Source organism: Somniosus microcephalus, chromosome 26, assembly GCF_052327205.1.
Source record: "Somniosus microcephalus isolate GS21.2 chromosome 26, FLI_Smic_1.0, whole genome shotgun sequence".
Classification (NCBI taxonomy): Eukaryota; Metazoa; Chordata; class Chondrichthyes; order Squaliformes; family Somniosidae; genus Somniosus; species Somniosus microcephalus.
In genome coordinates this window covers 44,469,388-44,490,952 of record NC_141012.1, presented here as the reverse complement: position 1 = coordinate 44,490,952, position 21,565 = coordinate 44,469,388, and the positions used below count along the sequence as shown (strand labels likewise).

Genomic DNA, 21,565 nt, shown 5'->3' with positions numbered 1-21,565 from the left:
TTGAGGAGGGAAGATAAAGAAAATAAACTCGTACTTGCATCTGAAATCCACCATAAAAGGTAGTGCGAAATAACAAAATATAGTGTAAGTAACTGGGGATAAAAGGTTCGATGGAGTGAAGAGCAGTTACTGTATCTAAGCAGGTTCTGTAGAGTGGTGGGTGTGAGTCTGATTCTTTCAGTGTAATATTTTTACCTTCAGTCGTGCGATGTATTGCTCCAGAACATTTGCTGCATTACAGCGATGGGCAAACCATTGTCTCTTATAGGCTGCATTGGGACTGTGGTAAACATCACAAATGGCGCTTCAGGTCCTGGGCTGCCATGAGCAATGCCATGGGAGATACACCAGGTCCTGGGCTGCCAGGTCCTGGGCTGCCATGAGCAATGCCACGGGAGATACTCCAGGTCCTGGCCTACCATGAGCAATGCCACAGAAGATACTCCAGGTCCTGGGCTGCCATGAGCAATGCCACAGGAGATACTCCAGGTCCTGGGCTGCCATGAGCAATGCCACAGGAGATACTCCAGGTCCTGGGCTGCCATGAGCAATGCCACAGGAGGTACTCCAGGTCCTGGTCTACCATGAGCAATGCCACAGGAGATACTCCAGGTCCTGGGCTGCCATGAGCAATGCCACAGGAGGTACTCCAGGTCCTGGTCTACCATGAGCAATGCCACAGGAGATACTCCAGGTCCTGGCCTACCATGAGCAATGCCACAGGAGATACTCCAGGTCCTGGGCTGCCATGAGCAATGCCACAGGAGATACTCCAGGTCCTGGGCTGCCATGAGCAATGCCACAGGAGATACTCCAGGTCCTGGGCTGCCATGAGCAATGCCACGGGAGGTACTCCAGGTCCTGGTCTACCATGAGCAATGCCACAGGGGACACTCTGGGTCCTGGTCTACCATGAGCAATGCCATGGGAGATGCTCCAGGTCCTGGGCTACCATGAGCAATGCCACGGGAGATACTCCAGGTCCTGGTCTACCATGAGCAATGCCACGGGGGATACTCCAGGTCCTGGTCTACCATGAGCAATGCCATGGGGGATACTCCAGGTCCTGGTCTACCATGAGCAATGCCACGGGAGATACTCCAGGTCCTGGTCTACCATGAGCAATGCCACGGGGGATACTCCAGGTCCTGGGCTACCATGAGCAATGCCACGGGAGATGTGCTAACACCGAATGATTTTGGAATGGGTTGAGGCTGAATCCATAGAATGAAACTGGTTCACAACAGCAGATCGCTGCGGCTTGCTTGTGAGTTACAGATACTGGAATAGAAAATCGATGTCAAGTCAGTGCCTGATCTTGTGACATCTCTGTTATAATGGACTAATTAGCGCTGTCACACAAAGGGTCACTGATGCGGGGGGGGGGGGACTGTCCCACTGATATTTCAGAGGCTGTCGTGCTGGGGCTAAAACGCATTGCTTGGACGGAATGAGAGAAGTTCAGGCAGCTTCTAACTGGTATGATACAGGAGTGCTTGCTGCTGACCCTGCTTTCCCAATTGGCCAGATATGACCCAGTCTTTTCACTTGGCTCTGCTGACCCAAACCCAGTTAGTTTGTATTTAATAACTTTTATTGTAAAACTGACTCTGCTGGTTTTTTTTTGTGTTTACATTTCCTGCACGCCTAGGACCTGTGTTTGTTGAGTTTCCAATTGATGTCCTCTACCCATACCATATAGTTTGGAAAGAGGTCAAACCGAAAGGTACACCCAAAGGAGTTATGGGAAAAGCCATAAACTGGTGAGTTTACTAAAATTGCAAGGAGAATAAAACCGATTTAGCGTCTGAACCAAGATTATTGCCTTTAATTCCATGTTTTAAAGGTGATTTTGGTGACAATTTGTGGGTTGGAAGGTACAGTTAGTATTTTTTATCATTAAGCTTTGTAAAGACATATTTCAGACACAAAGTGGGCAATATTTGCCACAACACTTTATGTTTGTCAGCCTTTTGTGCAAATTAATATGGTTTTGCTGGGGAGGAAGGTGGGATTAATGGATCTACTATCAGCAGAAGGTGGGATTAATGGATCTACTATCAGCAGAAGGTGGGATTAATGGATCTACTATCAGCAGAAGCTGCCATTGCTTTTTCCCCAGTTTTCTGCTCTATTTAGCCATCTTCTCCACTGGCACTAACTGAATGTGGCCACAAGTATTGCTTTCCAATTTTCTCTCCCTAGTGCGGTGACTAGTGCTGCAGGACAGTTCCACGGGCACCTTTCAGCACCTCACACAAGTGGCCATTTCCCCAATGTGAGCCCAGAAGGTGAGTGTGAATGGGCAATTCAACTGTGGAGGCATCGCAGCAGAGCTCTACCCTCTTCACCCAGCAGCCACACACTTTCCAGCAGAGGTAAGCTGGCTAGGGATTGGGAACTGGAACGCTGGCTGGTTTTCTTTTCCCCTTTCCTAGACCGGGGTGCTGAGGCTAAGAATAGCCCCCTATGCCAGTCAAGCAGCCATTTAACCAGCTCCTCAAAAAGAGTTAACTAACCTGGCGCTAACTGCTTTCATTTATTCAGCATAAATAATGTGGGCGTGAAGAGCAGTCTCCAATCCTGTTTGGGTGGGGAGGTGTTCGGTTGAGGTTGAGGCAAGTAGCGGAGGATCTGACCCATCACCACTCCCTTCCCATCCCCAGACTCTGAATTGGGAAGAAGTGGGAGGCCAGCAGAGGTAATTAAAGCTGTGATGGTATCATTTGCGTGTTTGTAGTTTGTTTTCGATCAGCAGAACTAAACTTTAAAGGTCGGGTCTACTCGGCCTTATAGTGGGGCTGTTGTATGATATAGTGATCTCCCGTGTGTCATGTCACAGAATGCTAGGGAATGGGCTCATCACACAACTCCCTTATGTGACTTGGGCTGTGTTGTGAAGCAGGAATTGGGTTCATGCAGTCCATATAGCGAGGGGGGGGAGTGGAATTTGGCTGGTCATTCACTGTAAGTGGATCTGGTGTACCATGTATCGATGAGTCTAGGAATGGCAGAGGACTGGGTGGGTTACTGGTTTTTTTCCTATCGGCCGGGGTCCAAAAATAAAAAGTAAACAGTGTTGTCCTTGAGCTGCGGGAAGGGCCGTATACCAGGGAGGGAAGAGCGGAAATTCAGCATGGGTCTCTGATCGCAATCCAGTAATCCCTGCATATTTAGGTGAGTCTTTTAATCTGGTATTTTCTTTTGAGTTTGATAAAGTTTGGCATTCCTCCAAAATCTAGTCATGAGGGCTTAATTTAGGCTGAATATGCTGGTGCTACTCGGGTCAAGGCTCGCACATAAAGAGTCAATTAAGTAGATGACTGAAGGGTTGATGTCACTTGTGAAAGTGTACCCCAGGGAGGTAAGCTATTGGCATTGAACGGGTTAATTTCCATCCATATACTGTGTTAATCTGATGTCTCCGTTTCACTTTGACATTTGGACCTTGGTGAGAGTGGTGTTTTAAGTTTCTCTCTTGTGCAATAACTTGCAATCACTTATCTCGCTGTTTCACTTCTCAGGTATCTTCAGAACCATCTAAATAACCTGTTTGCTGGCGCCTGGGACACAAGGGACATCTCTCCTTTGCCAGTGGACCTTCCCATGGCCACAGCTGCCGAGGTAGATTCCTGCGACTCGCGATACTCCACGTGGAAATGAGCATTTATGCAGCATCGTGTAATTTAGGAATAACTGCTTCACACCTCTTTAAATCTCTCTTTAAACTGACATGATTGTTCACAAGGTGAGAGATGAGCACGTTCCACTTTTGCCACCCAATGTTAACCTCAAATATCCCCAGTGCGGGTACAATGCAGGGCTTCACTCCGCTGCAGCAGCGTGACCTTTGTTACTCACATCAGCTACTTTTTTTATCTCGTCTCTCCGAGTGAGATTATCAACTAGTTGTTTTCTGCGGTTGTCTGTTGGCCAGTAGGCGCTACGGTGACCCTGGCTTCAAGTTAATTTCAGTGTGACCCTCGGAGTTGGCATACAGGAGGGGTCTTCACCTTGTCAGTCTGTGTAGGATTTAAATGCAGTCCCAGACATGAGGGGAATAGTGTCTTCATTCACAAGTGTCACCCCCAGTCCCTCGTTCTTGCACAGACCTGGGTTTCCACATCAGCTGAAACTGCAGGAAAGAAAGGCCATGTCTTAAAATGACAGTTGCAGAAACCGCCAGCCTTATCACCACCAATTGAAACAAAAACAGACGGCAAATAGTGAATGATATCACTCCATCAAGGGACTCAACACAAGAATGCATTACAAGAACTGGAAGTATTTCCACAGCCAGTTAAACCTTTTCTGCATTAAATGTTGCAGTTCACAACCCCTAACCCCTCCAATCCATTCTCCAGTCTGTTGACAAATACCTAAGCAAACATTACTAGGGCCACTGTTTATTAAAAAAAAAAAAAAAAAATATACAGTACGTTCAATAGTTGCTCCCCTCATTGTGATTTCAGCCTCCCGGCCTGCTTCCCCTGCCCTCCTCTAGTTTTTCAGTATTCCACAACTGCTATGCCCAGTGCAGTGCTGAGTATCCCACTGTCTATCATCAACATTGTCTGACCTCCATGGACAATCCACAAGAAGTCCTGTGATTTTTTTTTTCAAATAAAGCCTGTTTGATATCACTTTATGATTGGAAAAAGTAGGTCCCGCACCCAGGCACATGCTGTGTGTGTGCAAAATACTGCTGGAAATCTGCAGCAGGTTTGATGGCCCAGAAATTCGGGTCGGGGGCTTCCCGCGGGTGCAAGCCTCTGACCTGCACTATCCTACTGCGCCGGCCGTTGAGCTGTGGGCCCGCGTGGGATTCCGATCCTGGGCCTCCTCCAACTGCCGGCACGCAGTGCTTGCGTATCCCAGGGGCGCAATTAGTCCGAAGCGTCCCCTGGGATCACGTGGGCCATGGAGAGCCAATGGTAGCAGGGAATGCTTCATTCATAAACTTGACAGGAAGAGCTGTCAAACCTATAAATACTATAAGCCCTGAAACATAACTAAAACTTCAAAAATAAAAAAATAAATCACATTTTTAAAATAACTATAAATTACATGAAATAACTATTTTAAACAATAATTTAAATTTTTGAAAAAATTAATTACATTTTCTAACGGGGCTAAAAATAAACTTACCTTTATTTAAAAATAATAAACCTGTGGAAAAAATGTTTTCATTTTAATTAATTCACCACTTACCTTGTTAAAAGCAGGCCTTGCGCCTGCTTTTTAAAAGTGTAACTGCTGGAGACTTACCCTCCCGGAGAAACCTGGAAAAAAACCGTAAGTTCGATGCGCACGCGCTGCCTCTCCGGCGCACGCGTTCCACCTGTGAACCCCTTCTTTCAAGGGAACGGAAGTGCCGGTTTCCCGCGCATGCGCAGTGCATGCACGAAACCGGCACTTTCGTTGGGCCTACGTGTGAGTACCCAGCGCGTACTCACCCGTGGAGACCTGAATTTCTGGGCCAATGTCTGGCCTGCGCTGTGCGAAGCTGTCCTTGCTAGGAGTGGCAACAGGGGATGCCACCATTGGTCATCGTGCTCCTGGCTAGGCGGAGGCAAACAATCGACTGGGGTCTCTGCTCCCGGTTGCTATCCAGTGACCCTTGCTGGAAGAGCACGCGTGTGGACGATGGGGAAGGAAAAGAACGGACTAGGCTGTGATTGACACAGTTGAATAGCCTCCCAACATTCACTGTCTAGGGCAGTGGTTCACAAACCTTTTTGGTTGAAGGACCCCTTTTCAAATGGATTAGCAATCATTGGCCCCCCCCTCCCCCACCCCCCCATCTAAATTATAATACTACTAATATTCCCTCTAATTTTTTTAGGCTGCGTGGCCCCTTCAAAAATCTGCACGTGAGCTTTTTGCGTTTAAGAGTCGGTGAGCTTTCTGCGCGGGAGCTCTCGAGCACTGCGTGGCCGCACAGCTTAAAGGGAACGTTGTTCATAATGTGAAAGTGCTGCATGTAAAGAGTGCTTTAATAATGCTTTTAAGAAAACTGGTATTTACTTACAGATATCAGTGAGATCTATCATTGATTAGCTTTTTGGTGCCCGCCAGCAGCCTTGGTAACTGCGGGCCTACCAGGCGATCTTCGTGCTGCTCTCAGCGCTCCTCCATGTGCGCTCCCTTCCTAGGTGAGACAGCCAGCTCACTCTGCGCTGCACATGTGGCGGCCGCACTTCGCTCGCGCCTCCCGGCTCGCACCAAACCTGCCTCCGGCCGCCGCTCGTTTGCTTACTCGACCATGGCCCCCTTCCTCCGTCCCCGTAAGGCTTGGCCCTACTTGGTACTCGCATTATTTCGCGGACCCCTGGAAAGTGTCTACCCCAGTTTGAGAACCACTGGTCTAGGGTTAGAATGCCCACTCGGAAAGTACCAGAGGGTGATTACCATTTATAGAACCAGAGCTGAGCAAAGAATGAAGGCCTTCAGGAAAGGAGATAAACATTAGAAAGATGAGGGGGGAAAAGAAAGAGTAAACCCAGAGCACCTGCATTTGTGGATTTTCTTTGTTCTTACTCCAATTTATTCCCTTCCTCTCCTGAAGCGATTGACTTCTTGCTGGGGTACAGGTTCCGTGGCTTTGACCAAGCACCTCACCCAAGCGGCCATTCTTCATACGTGAACCTCGACCTAGCAAGTGCCGCTAGGTTATTCAACTGTGAGCGCATCACAGTTTAACCCAGTGTTGCCCTTACCTGACCGCTACAGCCCCATACTTTCCAGCAGGGCTTACTAGATAATGACTAACAACAGGATTGTTCTTTTCTTCCCACCCCTCCCACAATTGAGGGGTGCTGAGGCTAATTGAAACGCTCCTATCAAGTAACTCAACACGGACATGATCAAACTTTCCTGGTCTCAAATACTTTCTGCATTAACCAACATGGGCATCGGGCGAGCACTTCCAGTTTAGTGCCGTGAAATTACTGTGTGTTGCATACAATGTTTTTGCAACGATTTGTGAAGGTTTAATTTTTGTGTTTCTTTAGGTGCAGCGCTGTGTGGAGATGGTGAGCAGGGCTAAGAAGCCAGTCATCCTTCTGGGCAGCCAAGCAACGCTCCCACCTACACCCGTGAACAAAGTCCGGTAAGCCAGTGCTCCGCTGATGTCTGTGGCCTCGGGAGCGTGTGAAATGATCAGTACGGATTGAAGTGCCTGAGACGCTCTGCTCTTTGAGGATTGGGTGGTGCATGGAGCTCACTTGCTGCTTTCACCTCCAGGATCTGGGTTCGAATGTGGCCTGGGTTGGTGCAGTGAAAGTCTCCTCTCTCTGCCAGCTGTAGGAGTCAAAACAGCAACAACAATTTGCATTTTGACAGAAAGGTATCGCTGCACTTTAAAGGAGGGGGACCTGGAACCCTACTTAAATTGTGACAGTAGGAAAAGGGAGTGCAGGTTCAAACTATTGAAGGACAAGCTTTAGGAATGATACCGGGATGTTCTTCTCGCGCGTTCTTGCACTTGCAGGCAAGGTAGTGGGAATCATTTAAGAAACAGCCGAGGCTGCAGTGGAGGGGGGGGGGGGGGGAACAGTCTGGTCTGTCTGGATGGACCGCGTGGCCGTGCTCATCGGTATCTCGTGTGGGGAGTGGAGCAATGGAATGGTCAGAGAGGGGTTTTAAGAGTCTTGGATGGGGAGAGGTAGTGAACGAGCAATCTTCCTCCTAATTTTTTTAATGGGCTGCGTGGCCCATTCACATTTGAAAAGCCGGTCCTGGGCTGCGCGGCTGCAGCTTAGAGGGAACGTTGATGGCGAGGTGTGATGGATTAGGAAAATTCCAAAGAGCCGGAGGATAGTGACTAAAAGAGCAGGAGAAGTGGAGGTTATGGGCTGGTCTATGAGGAGAGATGGAGTAGACGAGGCCTATATTCTCTAGAGTTTAGAAGAATGAGCGGTGATCTCATTGAAACATACAAAATTCTTACAGGGCTTGACAGGGTAGATGCAGGGAGGATGTTCCCCCTGGCTGGGGAGTCTAGAACCAGGGGTCACAGTCTCAGAATAAGGGGTCAGCCATTTAGGACTGAGATGAGGAGAAATTTCTTCACTCAGAGGGTGGTGAATCTTTGGAATTCTCTACCCCAGAGGGCTGTGGAGGCTCAGTCATTGAGTATGTTCAAGACAGAGAGCGATAGATTTTTGAATATTAAGGGAATCAAGGGATATCGGGAAAGTGCAGGAAAGTGGAGATGAGGTTGAAGATCAGCCATGATCTTATTGAATGGTGGAGCAGGCTTGAGGGGCCGAATGGCCTACTCCTCCTATTATGTCTGTAACATTTGGACATCACTTACACAAAGTTGGGTGAGACCATGCATCAGTTCTGCATGAAATGAATTTGGAGACAATTTTAATCCGCTTCCTAATGGACATCGATCTGTAGCATAAAACTGCTCGCAGTTTGGCCCAAGCTAGCACTAGGCTTCCGGCGCTGATTGTTTACACAGCACTCTGTGTACAGCAATGGGCTGCATGAGATTGGGCAATAATCCCGCATCTACAGCGAGTCCTTTTTAGAAATACTTGTCAGAGTTGGGGAATGGAAAAGAAAATAGAACAGCATGTTGGCTTTTGCCTTTTATTTCTACTCTCGCATCTCCCTTGATCCTTTTGTTGGGTTAAACGCCATTCACGATCCATAGTAGTACAATGGCACGACGATGTATAACCTGATGTGTAACATTTTCCAACTAGGGCAGCACTGGAATCCCTGGCTATCCCTTGCTTCCTGGGGGGCATGGCTCGAGGAATGCTGGGAAGGGACAGCCCCATTCACATCCGACAGAACCGAAGGGATGCTTTGAAAGAGGCGGACCTGGTCATACTGGCAGGTCAGTGAGGGACTGATCGAACAATAAGGGGAGGGCTTCAACTGAATTGTCTCCAGTACCGGTGCCGACTCCTTCTGCACTAATCTCTTGAAGCACTTTACGTGTCATGATTTACCTTGAAATGCAGCAACTATTAATGATGGCAGCAGCTATTCTGTGTACATGGGTGCCGTGTGATGCTTTACTCAGTGCTCGGAAACCGTCTGTGCCTGTGATTCTCCTCGGTTCCCTGATTTCTGGCACTTGTCGGCAAGGCTCCCTGAAAGGCCCCAAATGTAGACCAGACGCTTTTCTTACGTGACTGGGAACTCTGGGAGTGGCAGCCTGCCCTACTCTGCAGCATGTTGTGCCAGTACTGTCGGAATGGCTTCACGAGGGAGTGATTAGTGAGCCCCGGACTGGACTGATGGTGACCAACCTCAACCTTTGATGTTTTTTTAAAAGATTTTTTTCCTCTATCCTTTTCACGGGTCAGACTGTAAGAACAGGAGGAGGCCATTCAGGTCCCTTGAGCTTGTTCCGCCATTCAATTAGATCATGGCTGATCTGTACCTTGACTCCATCTACCCGCCTTGATTCCATATCCCTTAATACCCTCGTCTAACAAAAATCTATCAATCTCGGTTTTGAAATTTTCAATTGACCCCCTCTCGATCTGTTTTGAAGCCTTCACATAAGGACTCAATGCCATCAATGTTAGCACAGGGTGCATTACATAAGAACATAAGAAATAGGAGCAGGAGTAGGCCAATCGGCCCCTCGAGCCTGCTCCGCCATTCAGTAAGATCATGGCTGATCTGATCCTAACCGCCAATCTACTATCACAGAACTATCTCCTGAATCTAACAGAATTAGACGCATGAAATAGGAGCAGGATCAGGCTACACGGCCCCTGGGCCCGCTCCGCTACCCACAGGGCCATGACCGATCCGAACCTAGACTCATGTCCAAATTCCTGCCCGCTCCCCGTAACCCTTAATTCCCTTTACTTCTAGGAAACTGTCTATTTCTGTTTTAAATTTATGTAATGATGTAGCTTCTACAGCTTTTTGGGGCAGCATATTCCATGGACCTACCACCCTCTGAGTGAAGTAGTTCCTCCTCATCTCAGTTTTGAAAGAGCAGCCCCTTATTCTAAGACTATGCCCCCTAGTTCTAGTTTCACCCATCATCGGGAACATCCTCCCCGCATCCACCCGATCCAACCCCTTCACAATCTTATATGTTTCAATAAGATCGCCTCTCATTCTTCTGAACTCCAATGAGTAGAGTCCCAATCTACTCAACCTCTCCTCATATGTCCATCCCCTCATCCCCGGGATTAACCGAGTGAACCTTCTTTGTACTGACTCGAGAGCAAGTATGTCCTTTCTTAAGTATGGACACCAAAACTGTACGCAGTATTCCAGGTGCGGTCTCACCAATACCTTGTACAACTGAAGCAATACCTCCCTATTTTTATATTCTATCCCCCTAGCAATGAAAGCCAACATTCCATTGGCCTTCTTAATCACTTGCTGCACCTGCATACTAACCTTTTGAGTTTCGTGCACCAGGACCCCCAGATCCCTTTGTACTTCAGTACTTTCCAGTTTCTTGCCATTAAGATAATAATTTGCTCTACGATTTTTCCTGCCAAAGTGCATAACCTCACACTTTCCAGTATTGTATTCCATCTGCCAAATCTCTGCCCATTTACTTAGCCTGTCTATGTCCCCTTGCAGGTTTTTTATGTCCTCCTCACTCACTACTTTCCCTCCCATCTTAGTATCATCTGCAAACTTTGTTCTGTTGCACTCGGTCCCCTCCTCCAAATCGTTAATATAGATTGTAAAGAGTTGGGGACCCAGCACTGACCCCTGCGGAACACCACTAGTTACTGATTGCCAGCCTGAGAATGAACCATTTATCCCAACTCTCTGCCTTCTGTTAGATAGCCAATCCTCTATCCATGCCAGAATATTACCCCCATCCCGTGATTTTTTTATCTTAAGCAATAATCTTTTGTGTGGCATTCTGCAAAGTCCATACCAGCAGTGTGCTAATTGTTTTAAAAATGGTTTGCGTTTCTTCTCATCTATCCTGTGGGTCACTCCCAGGCAGCTGCACTGAGCTGGGCACTGACTTGTGCTCTGCTTGGCAAGTTATGATGGATTGAGTGGGGAGAAATCTGTATTTAAAGAAGTGCGCAGTCAGGAAGGGGGAGGAACTTTTAACTGCCGTAAAATTCTGCCTTAATCGACCTCTTGTCTGTTGAGCTTCTGTATGGCCATGTCCTGCTCTGTGGGGTCGGTGATTACTGCTCCCCCCCCCCCCCCCCCCACCCCAGTCCTCCCAGTCTGATGGTTTTTCTTTCCCGGCAAACAGGTACAGTGTGCGATTTCCGCTTGTCCTATGGGCGTGTTCTCAACAGACGCAGCCGGATAGTTGCTGTAAACCGCGACCGCTCGCAGCTGCTGAAAAACTCGGACATGTTCTGGAAGCCGACTCTCGCTGTGAGAGGTGAGTGGTGACGTCGCCATTAAAAAGCAGGGGTGGTTAGCTCGCCACACTGCGCTCACTGAATGCACCGCCTGCAGGTGTACTGAGCTCCATGGACCTGGCACATCACGGCTTTCATCTCTGGTGAGACGACGCAAGGGTCGTCAAGTTTGTCCTCCGCTCTCTTGAGCTAAAGATGGGGGGTGGGGGGCGAATCAGACTGTCTGCTGTTGAATTGACCTGCTTGGCTTCCAGTAACCCCTGTTTAAAAAATGCATGTGTGGGGAGGTCTGGTCAGAGCTTGACTGAAGCCCACTCAATATTGAACGCCCTGCCAACGTTCACACGCAAAGAATGCCTAGTTGGGCAAGATCCAGGTGGGTTGCTAGCACTCGGCAGTCTGCACCTTCAGGAGGGGAGATGGTTTGGGGAAGAGAGGGAACGATGAGGAATGACCGAGCATTAGACTAGGCAGACTAACGTAAGATGTGAACAGGAGGCCAGCTTCAGATTTAAAAAAAATATACATATTTTCTCTCTTTTTTCCCCCCCCGTCCCCCTTCAGGGGCCATTCAGCCACATCCCTCTTTCCTCTTGAGCCTCTGCCCTCAAACTAGCTGCAAGGAGGTTTGTGCACGGGCCTGTACCAGGGGTTGAATGTAGGGAGGAAGAGCTTGAGTCAGTGCCCTGGTACTTCACAACCAATATTGGTTTTTACTATTCACTCGGCGATGACTACAGCTTGACTCGTTTTATGGGTCTGTCGTAGCTCTTTTTAAAAAGAGGAATCACTGCCCAGAGGCCAACCAGAGGTGGGAGATTCTTGTTGAAGGGGGTAATTGGTCGACACCTGGCCACATTGCAGCGTTTTGCGAGGGTCTTAATCTAGACTGGGGCTAACTGTCAGCCATTGAATTGACCCAATCAGAACACTATTCTGAGCTATTCTGATTAGTTTAGTTGTAACTCTGCTTACAGTGTATCTGAATATTGTCTTTGTTTCTCTCAGGCGATGCTGGTTCCTTTTTAATTCAGTTGGCAGAGGGGCTAAAGGGTTACCAGGCTCCCAGCGACTGGACACGGTGCCTGAAGGAGGGAGACATTGAGAAGGAGAAGGCCAATAGGTAGGAATATAAAAAGAACATGAGCACTATATAAACCTGGAAAAATTGGGGCTTTTTTTTTGTTAGAACAGCTCAGATTACGAGGTGACATGAGAGAAGTGTTTAAGTTATGAACGGCCGAGACAGGGTAGAAGAAGCTTTGCAGAACACCTCCGTTCAGTCCGTAAGGGAGACCCCGAGCTTCGGCCGCCTGTCATTTTAATTCACCGCCCCATTCCCACTCAGACCTCACCGTCCTCGGGCTCTTGCATTGTTCCACGGAAACCCAGCGTAAGCTCGAGGAACAGCACCTCATCTTCCGATTAGGCACTTTACAGCCTTCCGGACTCAATATCGAGTTCAACAATTTCAGATCATAACCTCGGCCCCTATTACATTTTTATATATATTTTTTATTCACACCTTTTTTCTCTCTCCCACATGGCAGCTGTCTCTCATTCTGCCAGAACATTTCACACCTAATCTAGAGCCGTCTTTTGTCTCTTTACTAGTCCTGTCACCATCTCGTCTGGTTTTGAATACCTCTTAATGTCTCTTCACTCCTCTTTTGTTCTCTCCCAGGCCCCAAACTGGCCTTTTAATTTGTTTCATTTCCTGCCTTTTCTCTCAGTCCTGACGAAGGGTTTCGACCTGAAACGTTGACTCTATTTCTCTCTCCACGGATGTTGCCTGGCCTGCTGAGTTTTTCCAGCATTTTCTGTTGTTAATTTGGATTTCCAGCATCCGCAGTATTTTGCTATCGTAGAAGAAGCTGTTTCCAGTTATTTGAGGTATCTTGAATGCAGGGTCAAAAGAGGTTTCAGAACGGGGAGCAAGAGAAAATCCCAAGTTGTGAGGCATTTCACTTCCAGGGTTGGTGGTTGAAGCAGAAGCTGTGAACATTTCAGATTAGATGGGCTAGTTGGATGAAGGGATGTGGGACCGACCGGGCAGGTAAATGTGATTAGGACTATTTGCTCGCATTGAGGGTAAACGCCAATACGGACTGGTTGAGAGAGATGGCCTGTTTCCATTTTGTAATTTCTGTGTATTTACCAATTGAGCCATTGGGGGAACTCAAAATACTCAAAACTGTTGCTGGCATTTTGCTACCTGATTCTCTACTAACATTCTGACGAAAGGATCCCCCTGAAGACTGTTAGTTTATCCAGGGAATACCTAAACCATATCGCCCAGCTTTGATCTCTGGGGTTAGATTATGAGGACAGGTTGCATAAACTTGGCTTGTATTCTCTTAAGGACAGGAGATTGAGGGGTGATCTGATCGAGGTGTTTAAAATGATTTGATAGGGTAGATACAGAGTTCCTATTTCCTCTGGTGGGGGAATCGAGAACAAGGGGGCATAACCTTAAAATTAGAGTTGGGCCGTTCAGGAGCGTAATCAGGAAGCACATTTTCACACAAAAGGCAGTGAAAATTTGGAACTTTCTTCTCCCAAAAGGCTATGGGTTAGTGGGACAATTGGAGCTTCCAAAACTGAGAAAGATAGATTTTTGTTAGTTAAGGGTATTCAGGGATATGGATCAAAGGAGTTGAGGTGCAGATCAGCCATGATTTAATTGAATGGCGGAGGAGGTTCGATGGGCTGAATGGCTCACTCCTGCTCCTTATGTTCCAAACCTGCGACCTCTACCACCTAGAAGGACAAGGGCAGCAGGCGCATGGGAACACCACCACCTCCAAGTTCCCCTCCAAGTCACACACCATCCTGACTTGGAAGTATATCGGCCGATCCTTCATCGTCACTGGGTCAAAATCTTGGAACTTCCTCCCTAACAGCACTGTGGGAGTACCTTCACCACACGGACTGCAGCGGTTCAAGAAGGCGACTCACCACCACCTTCTCGAGGGCAATTGGGGATGGGCAATAAATGCTGGCCTTGCCAGCGATGCTCACATCCCATAAATGAATTTAAAAAAAAAATTAAAAAAAAAGCCCCAGCTCGTGCCAAGTTAGCTGATCTCGGTGCTGGAGGCAGTAAGCATGTTACAATTGGCCTCATCACCTGGGTTTGAGAGAAAAATCGGCCGAGGATCCCACTCCCAAGTCCTGGCCAGTGAGCCCTGCAGGAAACTGGACGAGCGTTGGGTGAGGGCAGGGTCGTACCATGATGCCCCAAAGGTCAAATAGGCTGGTTACACTCGCAGTTGAGGCTCACACATGGATAGTAGCTGTTGATCAAGTTAGCAGATGCTCGAGAAACAGTAACCATCGGAGTCGATGCCTTCAGGAGAGCAGGGAGCGGGACCAGATTGGTGAGAAAGAGGCAACGGAAAGATCCAGCTGGTACTGGGCGCATTGCTGCCGGTTTAAACTGTAGCTGAGCTTCCTATTTTGGGGCGTCAATGTTTGTATTAAATTTAAAGTAAATGAATTTGCTTGCGGAATGGGGCATGAGTGATGACGGCAACAATGGGGTAGAGTGTACAGTGAAAGGATCAAACACCCGTTTGGGGGGGGGGGGCCACGAGTTAAACGTTAGGATGTTTGCAGTAAGAGGGGAAGTTTGGGAAACGGTTTCACTCCAAATGGAAAAAGACTTGAACAAGTTAGCAGGGATGGTCAAGAAGCAGACAGTAGAAGTGGTTCAACAGACTATTTGTTGCTTTTCTGGAGCGGGCAGGGATGATATGTGAAGGAGGGTAGGTGGGACTAAGATCAACCGAAAGTGGTGGTCTTCTAGGATCTAATAACCTTTTTCTATTCCTAAAAATTACAGTGTTTTCATAAGGAAATTGTATTTATATCGCCTCTTTTATATCCTTGGGGCATTTCAGTATGATTGACGTATAATTTAATTTTGAATTACAATTGCTGCTATGTAGGAAAATGCGGCAACCAATTGCCCGCAGCAAGGTTCCACAAACGGTAAATGAGATCCGTTACCAGATAGTTTGTTTCCGGTAGTGTTGGTGGAGAGAGGAATATTAGTCAGGACACCAGGAAAATGTCCTGCTCTCTGATTAGTGCCCTGGAGTCTATTGCGTCCACCCAGATAAGATGTCATTTAAAGTGACCCATCCAAAAGATGGCACCACTGACAATGCAGCACTCCCTCCGTACTGTTTGCTAATGTTAGCCTAGATAATATTCTCAGGAGTTGGACCTGAACCCTACAGATGTCTAACTGAGATGAGGGTGCAATCAGCGGAGTCAAAGTGACCAGCAAAATTTCAGGGTTTTGAAGTTGGGATGGGTCGGATGAGATGTGTATTGAGCTGGTGGGAGACGGTGAGAGGGCAAAGTTTCACAAGTGGATTATTCATTTATCTTCTTCCAGTGGAAAGTCGGAGGAGGAAGTGGAGAAACACCTGAACCCGCTGAAGGTTCTTCATCACGTTGAGCATTTGCTAGAGGAGGACAGCATAATTGTGACCGACGGGGGTGACTTTGTGGGCAGCGCCGCCTACATCTTGAAACCCCGAGGACCTCTCCGATGGCTCGATCCTGGTAAGTACAAACTGAATAGTCGAAGGAGCCCCTGGGTTAGAAGTGGGGGTAGGGGGAGCAACCAGAGTTCCTGTTTCTAGTTGTATTCAAGTGACCCTCGTTGGAAAATGGACACTGGTGAGAGCTGGCTGGGATTTTCCCCTCTGGTTAAATAACCAGTTGACACTCGCTGTCTGCGCTTAGAGACTGGTTACTTGGATGGGGTAGCAGAGAGTTAGCAACTCCAGGAGTGGTGGGGTGGGGGGGGGAAGAGAATATTTACTTGAAGAGCAAGTTTTGGTGTCTGAAACTTTCTGACCGCTATAAAGTTCTGTGAATTATAGGTGGGGCTTGCATTCATATAGAATCTTGTCACGTCATCGGAACATCCCAAAGTGTTTTGCAACCAATGAATTACTTTTGAATTACAGTCACTGTTATTGGGCAAATGCAGCAGCCCGTTTGCATACAGCAAGGGCCTGCAAACAGCAGGAGTGAATGGCCAGATAATCTGCTTTTGGCAGTGTTGGTTGAGGTAGAAATGTTGGCCAGGATACCAAGAGCTCTTCAAATAGTGCATGGATCTTTTATGAGCAGGCAGATGGGACTCGGTTTAACGTTGCATCTGAAAGGCGGCACCTCTGACAATGCAGCACTCCCTCGGTAGTGCACTGAAGCGTCTGCCTAGATTTTGTGCTCCAGACTGTACTGGAGCTTGAAGCTGCAACCTTTATATTTCTTAAGGCTAAAGGGATCAAGGGGTATGGGGAGAAAGCAGGGATCGGTACTGAATTTGGATGATCAGCCATGATCGCATTGAATGGCGGAGCAGGCTCGAGGGACCGAATGGCCTACTCCTGCTCCTATCTTCTATGTTTCTGACTGATGAGAAAGATTAAAGCATTGTTCTATAACCTTAACATCCGCTTTCCGTGTCCATTTCAAAAGAAATACTTCTTATCCCAAAATGAGCGCTATTATATCTGATCAGGCTGAGAGGAGGGAGCTGGATTAACATCAGTAGAGATACAGTCAGTAACACAGGGCGCTGGGGGAGAGGGGTTACTGAGTGACAGTGTGAGGGAGCTGGATTAACATCAGTAGAGATACAGTCAGTAACACAGGGTGCTGGGGGAGAGGGGTTACTGAGTGACAGTGTAAGGGAGCTGGATTAACATCAGTAGAGATGCAGTCAGTAACACAGGGCGCTGGGGGAGAGGGGTTACTGAGTGACAGTGTGAGGGAGCTGGATTAACATCAGTAGAGATGCAGTCAGTAACCCAGGGTGCTGGGGGTGAGGGGTTACTGAGTTGCTAATCTAACTCCTGGTGTGGGACTTCAACCCATAATCGTCTGACCTAAAGAAGAACTGAGCCAAACTTCCCCCATTGACCCAGTCTGTACACTGAATGATTTAAGACCAACATTAATCAGTAGCTCTTGTGTTTTTTCATCTGTTTGTTGGAAATGCAGACACTGATTACACAGATTGTTCATCTCTCTCATCTTTCTATTCCCAGGAGCATTCGGGACACTCGGAGTGGGTGGTGGATTTGCACTTGGAGCCAAGCTTTGCAGACCAGAGTCGCAGGTCAGTGCAATCTACATTGCTTCCTCATGCACGCAGCGGACTGCTCTGGCCAGTGGATGTGTACTGAACAGGCACCTTCAGAAAGAAGGGGAGGGTGTTCTATTACGTATTAAAGATTTCATCAAATCATTTAAATGTTAACAATTTTGCTTGCTTTGAGAGAGCCACTGTGAACGAAATCCTGCCCGCCAATGTCTTGATTAATTTGGAGCCATGTTAATACCGTATGTCTGTTTCTGGCCTTTCACCTCTGGGGTCTGGGCTCCAATCCAGCCACAACTGTCGAGATGAAGCTGTGCTCAGTGTAGAGATTTCAGCAGAGGGATCAAGTGCAAGTCCCAGGAAATGGCCTTTTGCACAGCCCTGGTTCTGCCACTAGCTTGTCCGATTTTGGGCCAGATAGTGGAGGGAAATCCCTACTTTGGGACCAGCGAGCTGGGCTGCAGGGGTCTCAGTATATTCCTATAAAATGAGTCTGGGGCAGTCTTAACCCAGTTGCTAGTAAGGGTGAATCTATAGCATTAAACTGCCCCCAGCTTGGCAAGTTCATTGAGTGTAAGGATGGCTGGAATTGCCAACTCTGGCGCAGATGGGGTTTATTTTCTCAAGGTTAGGATTAACACACATTGGCCCAGGATTTGCTGGGAAACTAACGGTGAGTTCACGGCGCACGGCCTTATTAGTGCATAAACCCCCCCCCCCCCAAGCAATTTGTGGCAAGGAAGAGGTAAGCGGTGAGGTGCGAATTGCCACAAATTGCTGGAGGATTTGCGCCACTCCACCGTTAGCCTCACAAAAGCAGCAGCTCACCCTCAACCTCCCTGTGAGTTTCAAGGAATTGCTGCATTCGTGCTGTAATTACCAATCAAACTCGCCGCAGAAAGTTAGGGGTGCTATTTTGCGGTGTGAAGGCCCTGTTAATTAGGTGATTTTTGGTCTTGATATGAAATTCAAGCTCTCCGGCCCAGAAAGGGAACAGTTGAAATGGTGAAGTCTCACTCTTGCAGGTAGTAATTTGTTCCTAGAGGCTTTTTAAGTTTACATTTTTTTCTTGCATTTCCTTTCTGTCTTTTTCTCTCTCTCTTAATCTAATCTTTCTTTCCCTCTATTTATTTCTCTTTCTGGACCTGATTTGACTCCAATTCAACCTATTTCCTTCTGTCGTTCCTCTGTTTCCTTCTCAATACTTCAATCTCATTGGTTAAAGAGATAGACTGTTGGTCCTGTCGTTCACCGAGGTCCCAGATACCCCGGTGCCCTCACAAAATTAATTGGGGCTGAAGGAAAAAAAATCCAACACACAGCGAGATGCCCTGCAAATTCTGGGCCATTGTTAGAGTCCAGGGAGCTCGACTGTGTGCCTGACCTCTTGTTCCTGGCTTGCAATGGCTGGATACCAATGCTGAGTGCCCCAAGTGGAAGATTGTTGTATTCCCAGCACTGGCTTAAGTCACAAACATTGATCTTGAGTTTAAGACACTGACTCTTGTTTTTAATGAAGCGTGTCTGTTGTTGCTGCTCCCTGCACCATGGGGAGTGACACCATTCTGCTGTTCTACAGAGATTATTAAACCCTTGCACTCAGTCCCTGTGGTTTTTTTTTGTCTAGGTGTGGATTGTTTATGGAGATGGTTCCCTTGGCTACAGCATTGCCGAATTTGACACTTTCAAACGTCACAAGGTACCTGCCACACCTCCGCTGGTATTAAACGGGCTTTTGTTACCATTTCCCGCTCATTTCTTCGAGCGCTCGGCCGTCGTGGCGCGTGCGCACTACACCAAGGGGATGTCTCGCCGTTGCAGACATCTCCGTTGTGCGGTAATCTGTATATTCAAGCTGTCCTGACGCTGTCATTTTGCAAGCTACCCCTTTGCACCATTTCTTTTCTAGTGAAAGTGGTCGTTGCTCTTTACTTGGGTTTCCTGTGCCACATCTCATCCCTTGAGTGAGCAATGCGCCAGCGATCTCCTAACTGTGTTCGAGCGACTCACTGGAAGCAGCCGTTGGGAGGATTACGTCTAATGTCTTCTTTGGCTCGGTGTCTTTTTTTTTGGTCTGATTATGTTCCTGTGAAGCACCTTAGGATGTTTCACTACTAATGGTGCTGTATAAATGCAGGTTGTTATTGTGTGACTCTATCCCTGTGGATACCCCAGACCCTCCCGCTCCGTACCTCCAAGCGAGGGTGCGGCTGAGATTGTTAACTCACCATGTGGGGAGTCACAGTGGGTATGGACCTGCATCCCAGCCAGTGGACAGTGCTGCACTGTAGAGAGGGTACTTTAATTTACTTTATTAGCAATAAAAGGAACTTGTTTAATCAGTAAGAGTCAATGTTCACATTAAAGGAGCAAGGTATGATGAATTGTAATGTTCGGATAGCTGATGCACCCTGTGTTACTGACTGTATCTCTACTGATGTTAATCCAGCTCCCTCACATTGTCACTCAGTAACCCCTCTCCCCCAGCTCTCTGTGTTATTGACTGTATCTCTACTGGTGTTAATCCAGCTCCCTCACACTGTCACTCAGTAACCTCTCCCCCAGCGCCTTGTGTTACTGACTGTATCTCTACTGGTGTTAATCCAGCTCCCTCACACTGTCACTCAGTAACCTCTCCCCCAGCGCCTTGTGTTACTGACTGTATCTCTACTGATGTTAATCCAGCTCCCTCACACTGTCACTCAGTAACCCCTCTCCCCCAGCTCTCTGTGTTACTGACTGTATCTCTACTGATGTTAATCCAGCTCCCTCACACTCTCACTCAGTAACCCCTCCCCACAGAACAATTAGGTAGTTAACTTTTTAGATCAAGTCTGAACGAGTAGTTTGCTTTTGACATATGATGCAGGTACCAGTGGGCAGAATGGTCACATTGCGTGTGCTGTTAAATTTATTTTTCCTCTATTAATCTGTGTTCTTTCAGACTCCTGTAATCGCCTTGGTCGGCAATGATGCCGGCTGGAGCCAGATAGCCCGAGAGCAGGTTCCATTGCTGGGCAGCAACGTGGCTTGTGGTCTAGCATACACTGGTATGTGGCGGGCTCTTCAACTGTGGTAATACAGAACTGAGAAATGTGCAATTTCTGTCTTTATAAGCTAACCCCCCCCCCCCCCCCCCACCCCCCACTGGGTTGGCGTATCGATGGCAGGCAGAGGAATGGACGAGAGGTGGAGTGAAATTCATACAGATGTATAACTGCATGTGAAAAGCAAATGGCTCTTTAATAGCTTGCAAGCTGTCTATTTTCTGGCTGTGAACCAGTTTTATTTGCAGTCAATATGGATGCAACTGGACAGTAAGACTGATGTGCAAGTGCAACTGGCTTGGAACGTAAAATGAAAATTGCCTGTGCCATTTATCTTTGCTTCTTTCATAAAGGCCCTCGCTGTTACTGGGACCCAGTTCCACAGATGCCGGTCACCACCTTGGATCTTGCCAAATGCCATTCTCCATGTGTTGACAGAGTGTTCAGCAGGCTGTCTATTGTGGAGAGCATCGCGACTTAGCTTTATTCTCTCTGCTTTGTCCCAAATCACGGTCGCTCACCCAAGCAGGCGTGAGTGGACAGCTATCACAGCGCAAACCTTTTCTGGGCTTCGAACCTGGGGAACTGTGTCCAGTTGTAGCGGGCCCTACCGCCGTCCCGCTGGGGATCAACCAACTCGGCACGGCCTGTCAGTAGAACCTGGACTCTGTTCCACATCGTACAGTACATTTACAAGCTGAGCCATTGGAGTGGGGGGGTGGGGTGATTGAGGATCGTGCTGCGTCGTTCAATCACTCTGATGTATCCAGTTAACTTGGAAATCACCAGTTTTCACTTCACTTCTGCTTAAGAACTGTTAATTTCCCGAGTCAAGGAGAAGAAACCATGAAAGAATGGGCACAGTTTAGGAGTCTGTAAACGTTGGGCACTAATGGTTCAGATTGAAGGTGGTTACATGGACTCTGTGTCCCTCCCAGTGGTTTCGAGGCACCTATTCCTAAGATGAGGGAATATTGGAGAGTGTGAGGCCTACGCCTCATGCCGTGCGCTTCCGGGGGGGCCTGACAGCAATATTGGTAGAGGCTTAGATC

General features: G+C 47.7%; 1 protein-coding gene across 1 annotated transcript in view; it reads left to right on the top strand.

The window, feature by feature from the left end:
• hacl2 (2-hydroxyacyl-CoA lyase 2) overlaps positions 1-21,565 on the top strand; it is a 44,745-nt gene that overhangs the window by 16,422 nt on the left and 6,758 nt on the right. The window contains exons 5-14 of the mRNA XM_085968136.1: positions 1,652-1,763; positions 3,525-3,624; positions 7,014-7,111; positions 8,721-8,857; positions 11,225-11,359; positions 12,348-12,462; positions 15,745-15,914; positions 17,414-17,484; positions 19,094-19,165; positions 20,411-20,516. Of these exons, the coding sequence (XP_085824262.1) occupies positions 1,652-1,763; positions 3,525-3,624; positions 7,014-7,111; positions 8,721-8,857; positions 11,225-11,359; positions 12,348-12,462; positions 15,745-15,914; positions 17,414-17,484; positions 19,094-19,165; positions 20,411-20,516 (1,116 nt within the window). The remainder of the gene's footprint in view (positions 1-1,651; positions 1,764-3,524; positions 3,625-7,013; positions 7,112-8,720; positions 8,858-11,224; positions 11,360-12,347; positions 12,463-15,744; positions 15,915-17,413; positions 17,485-19,093; positions 19,166-20,410; positions 20,517-21,565) is intronic.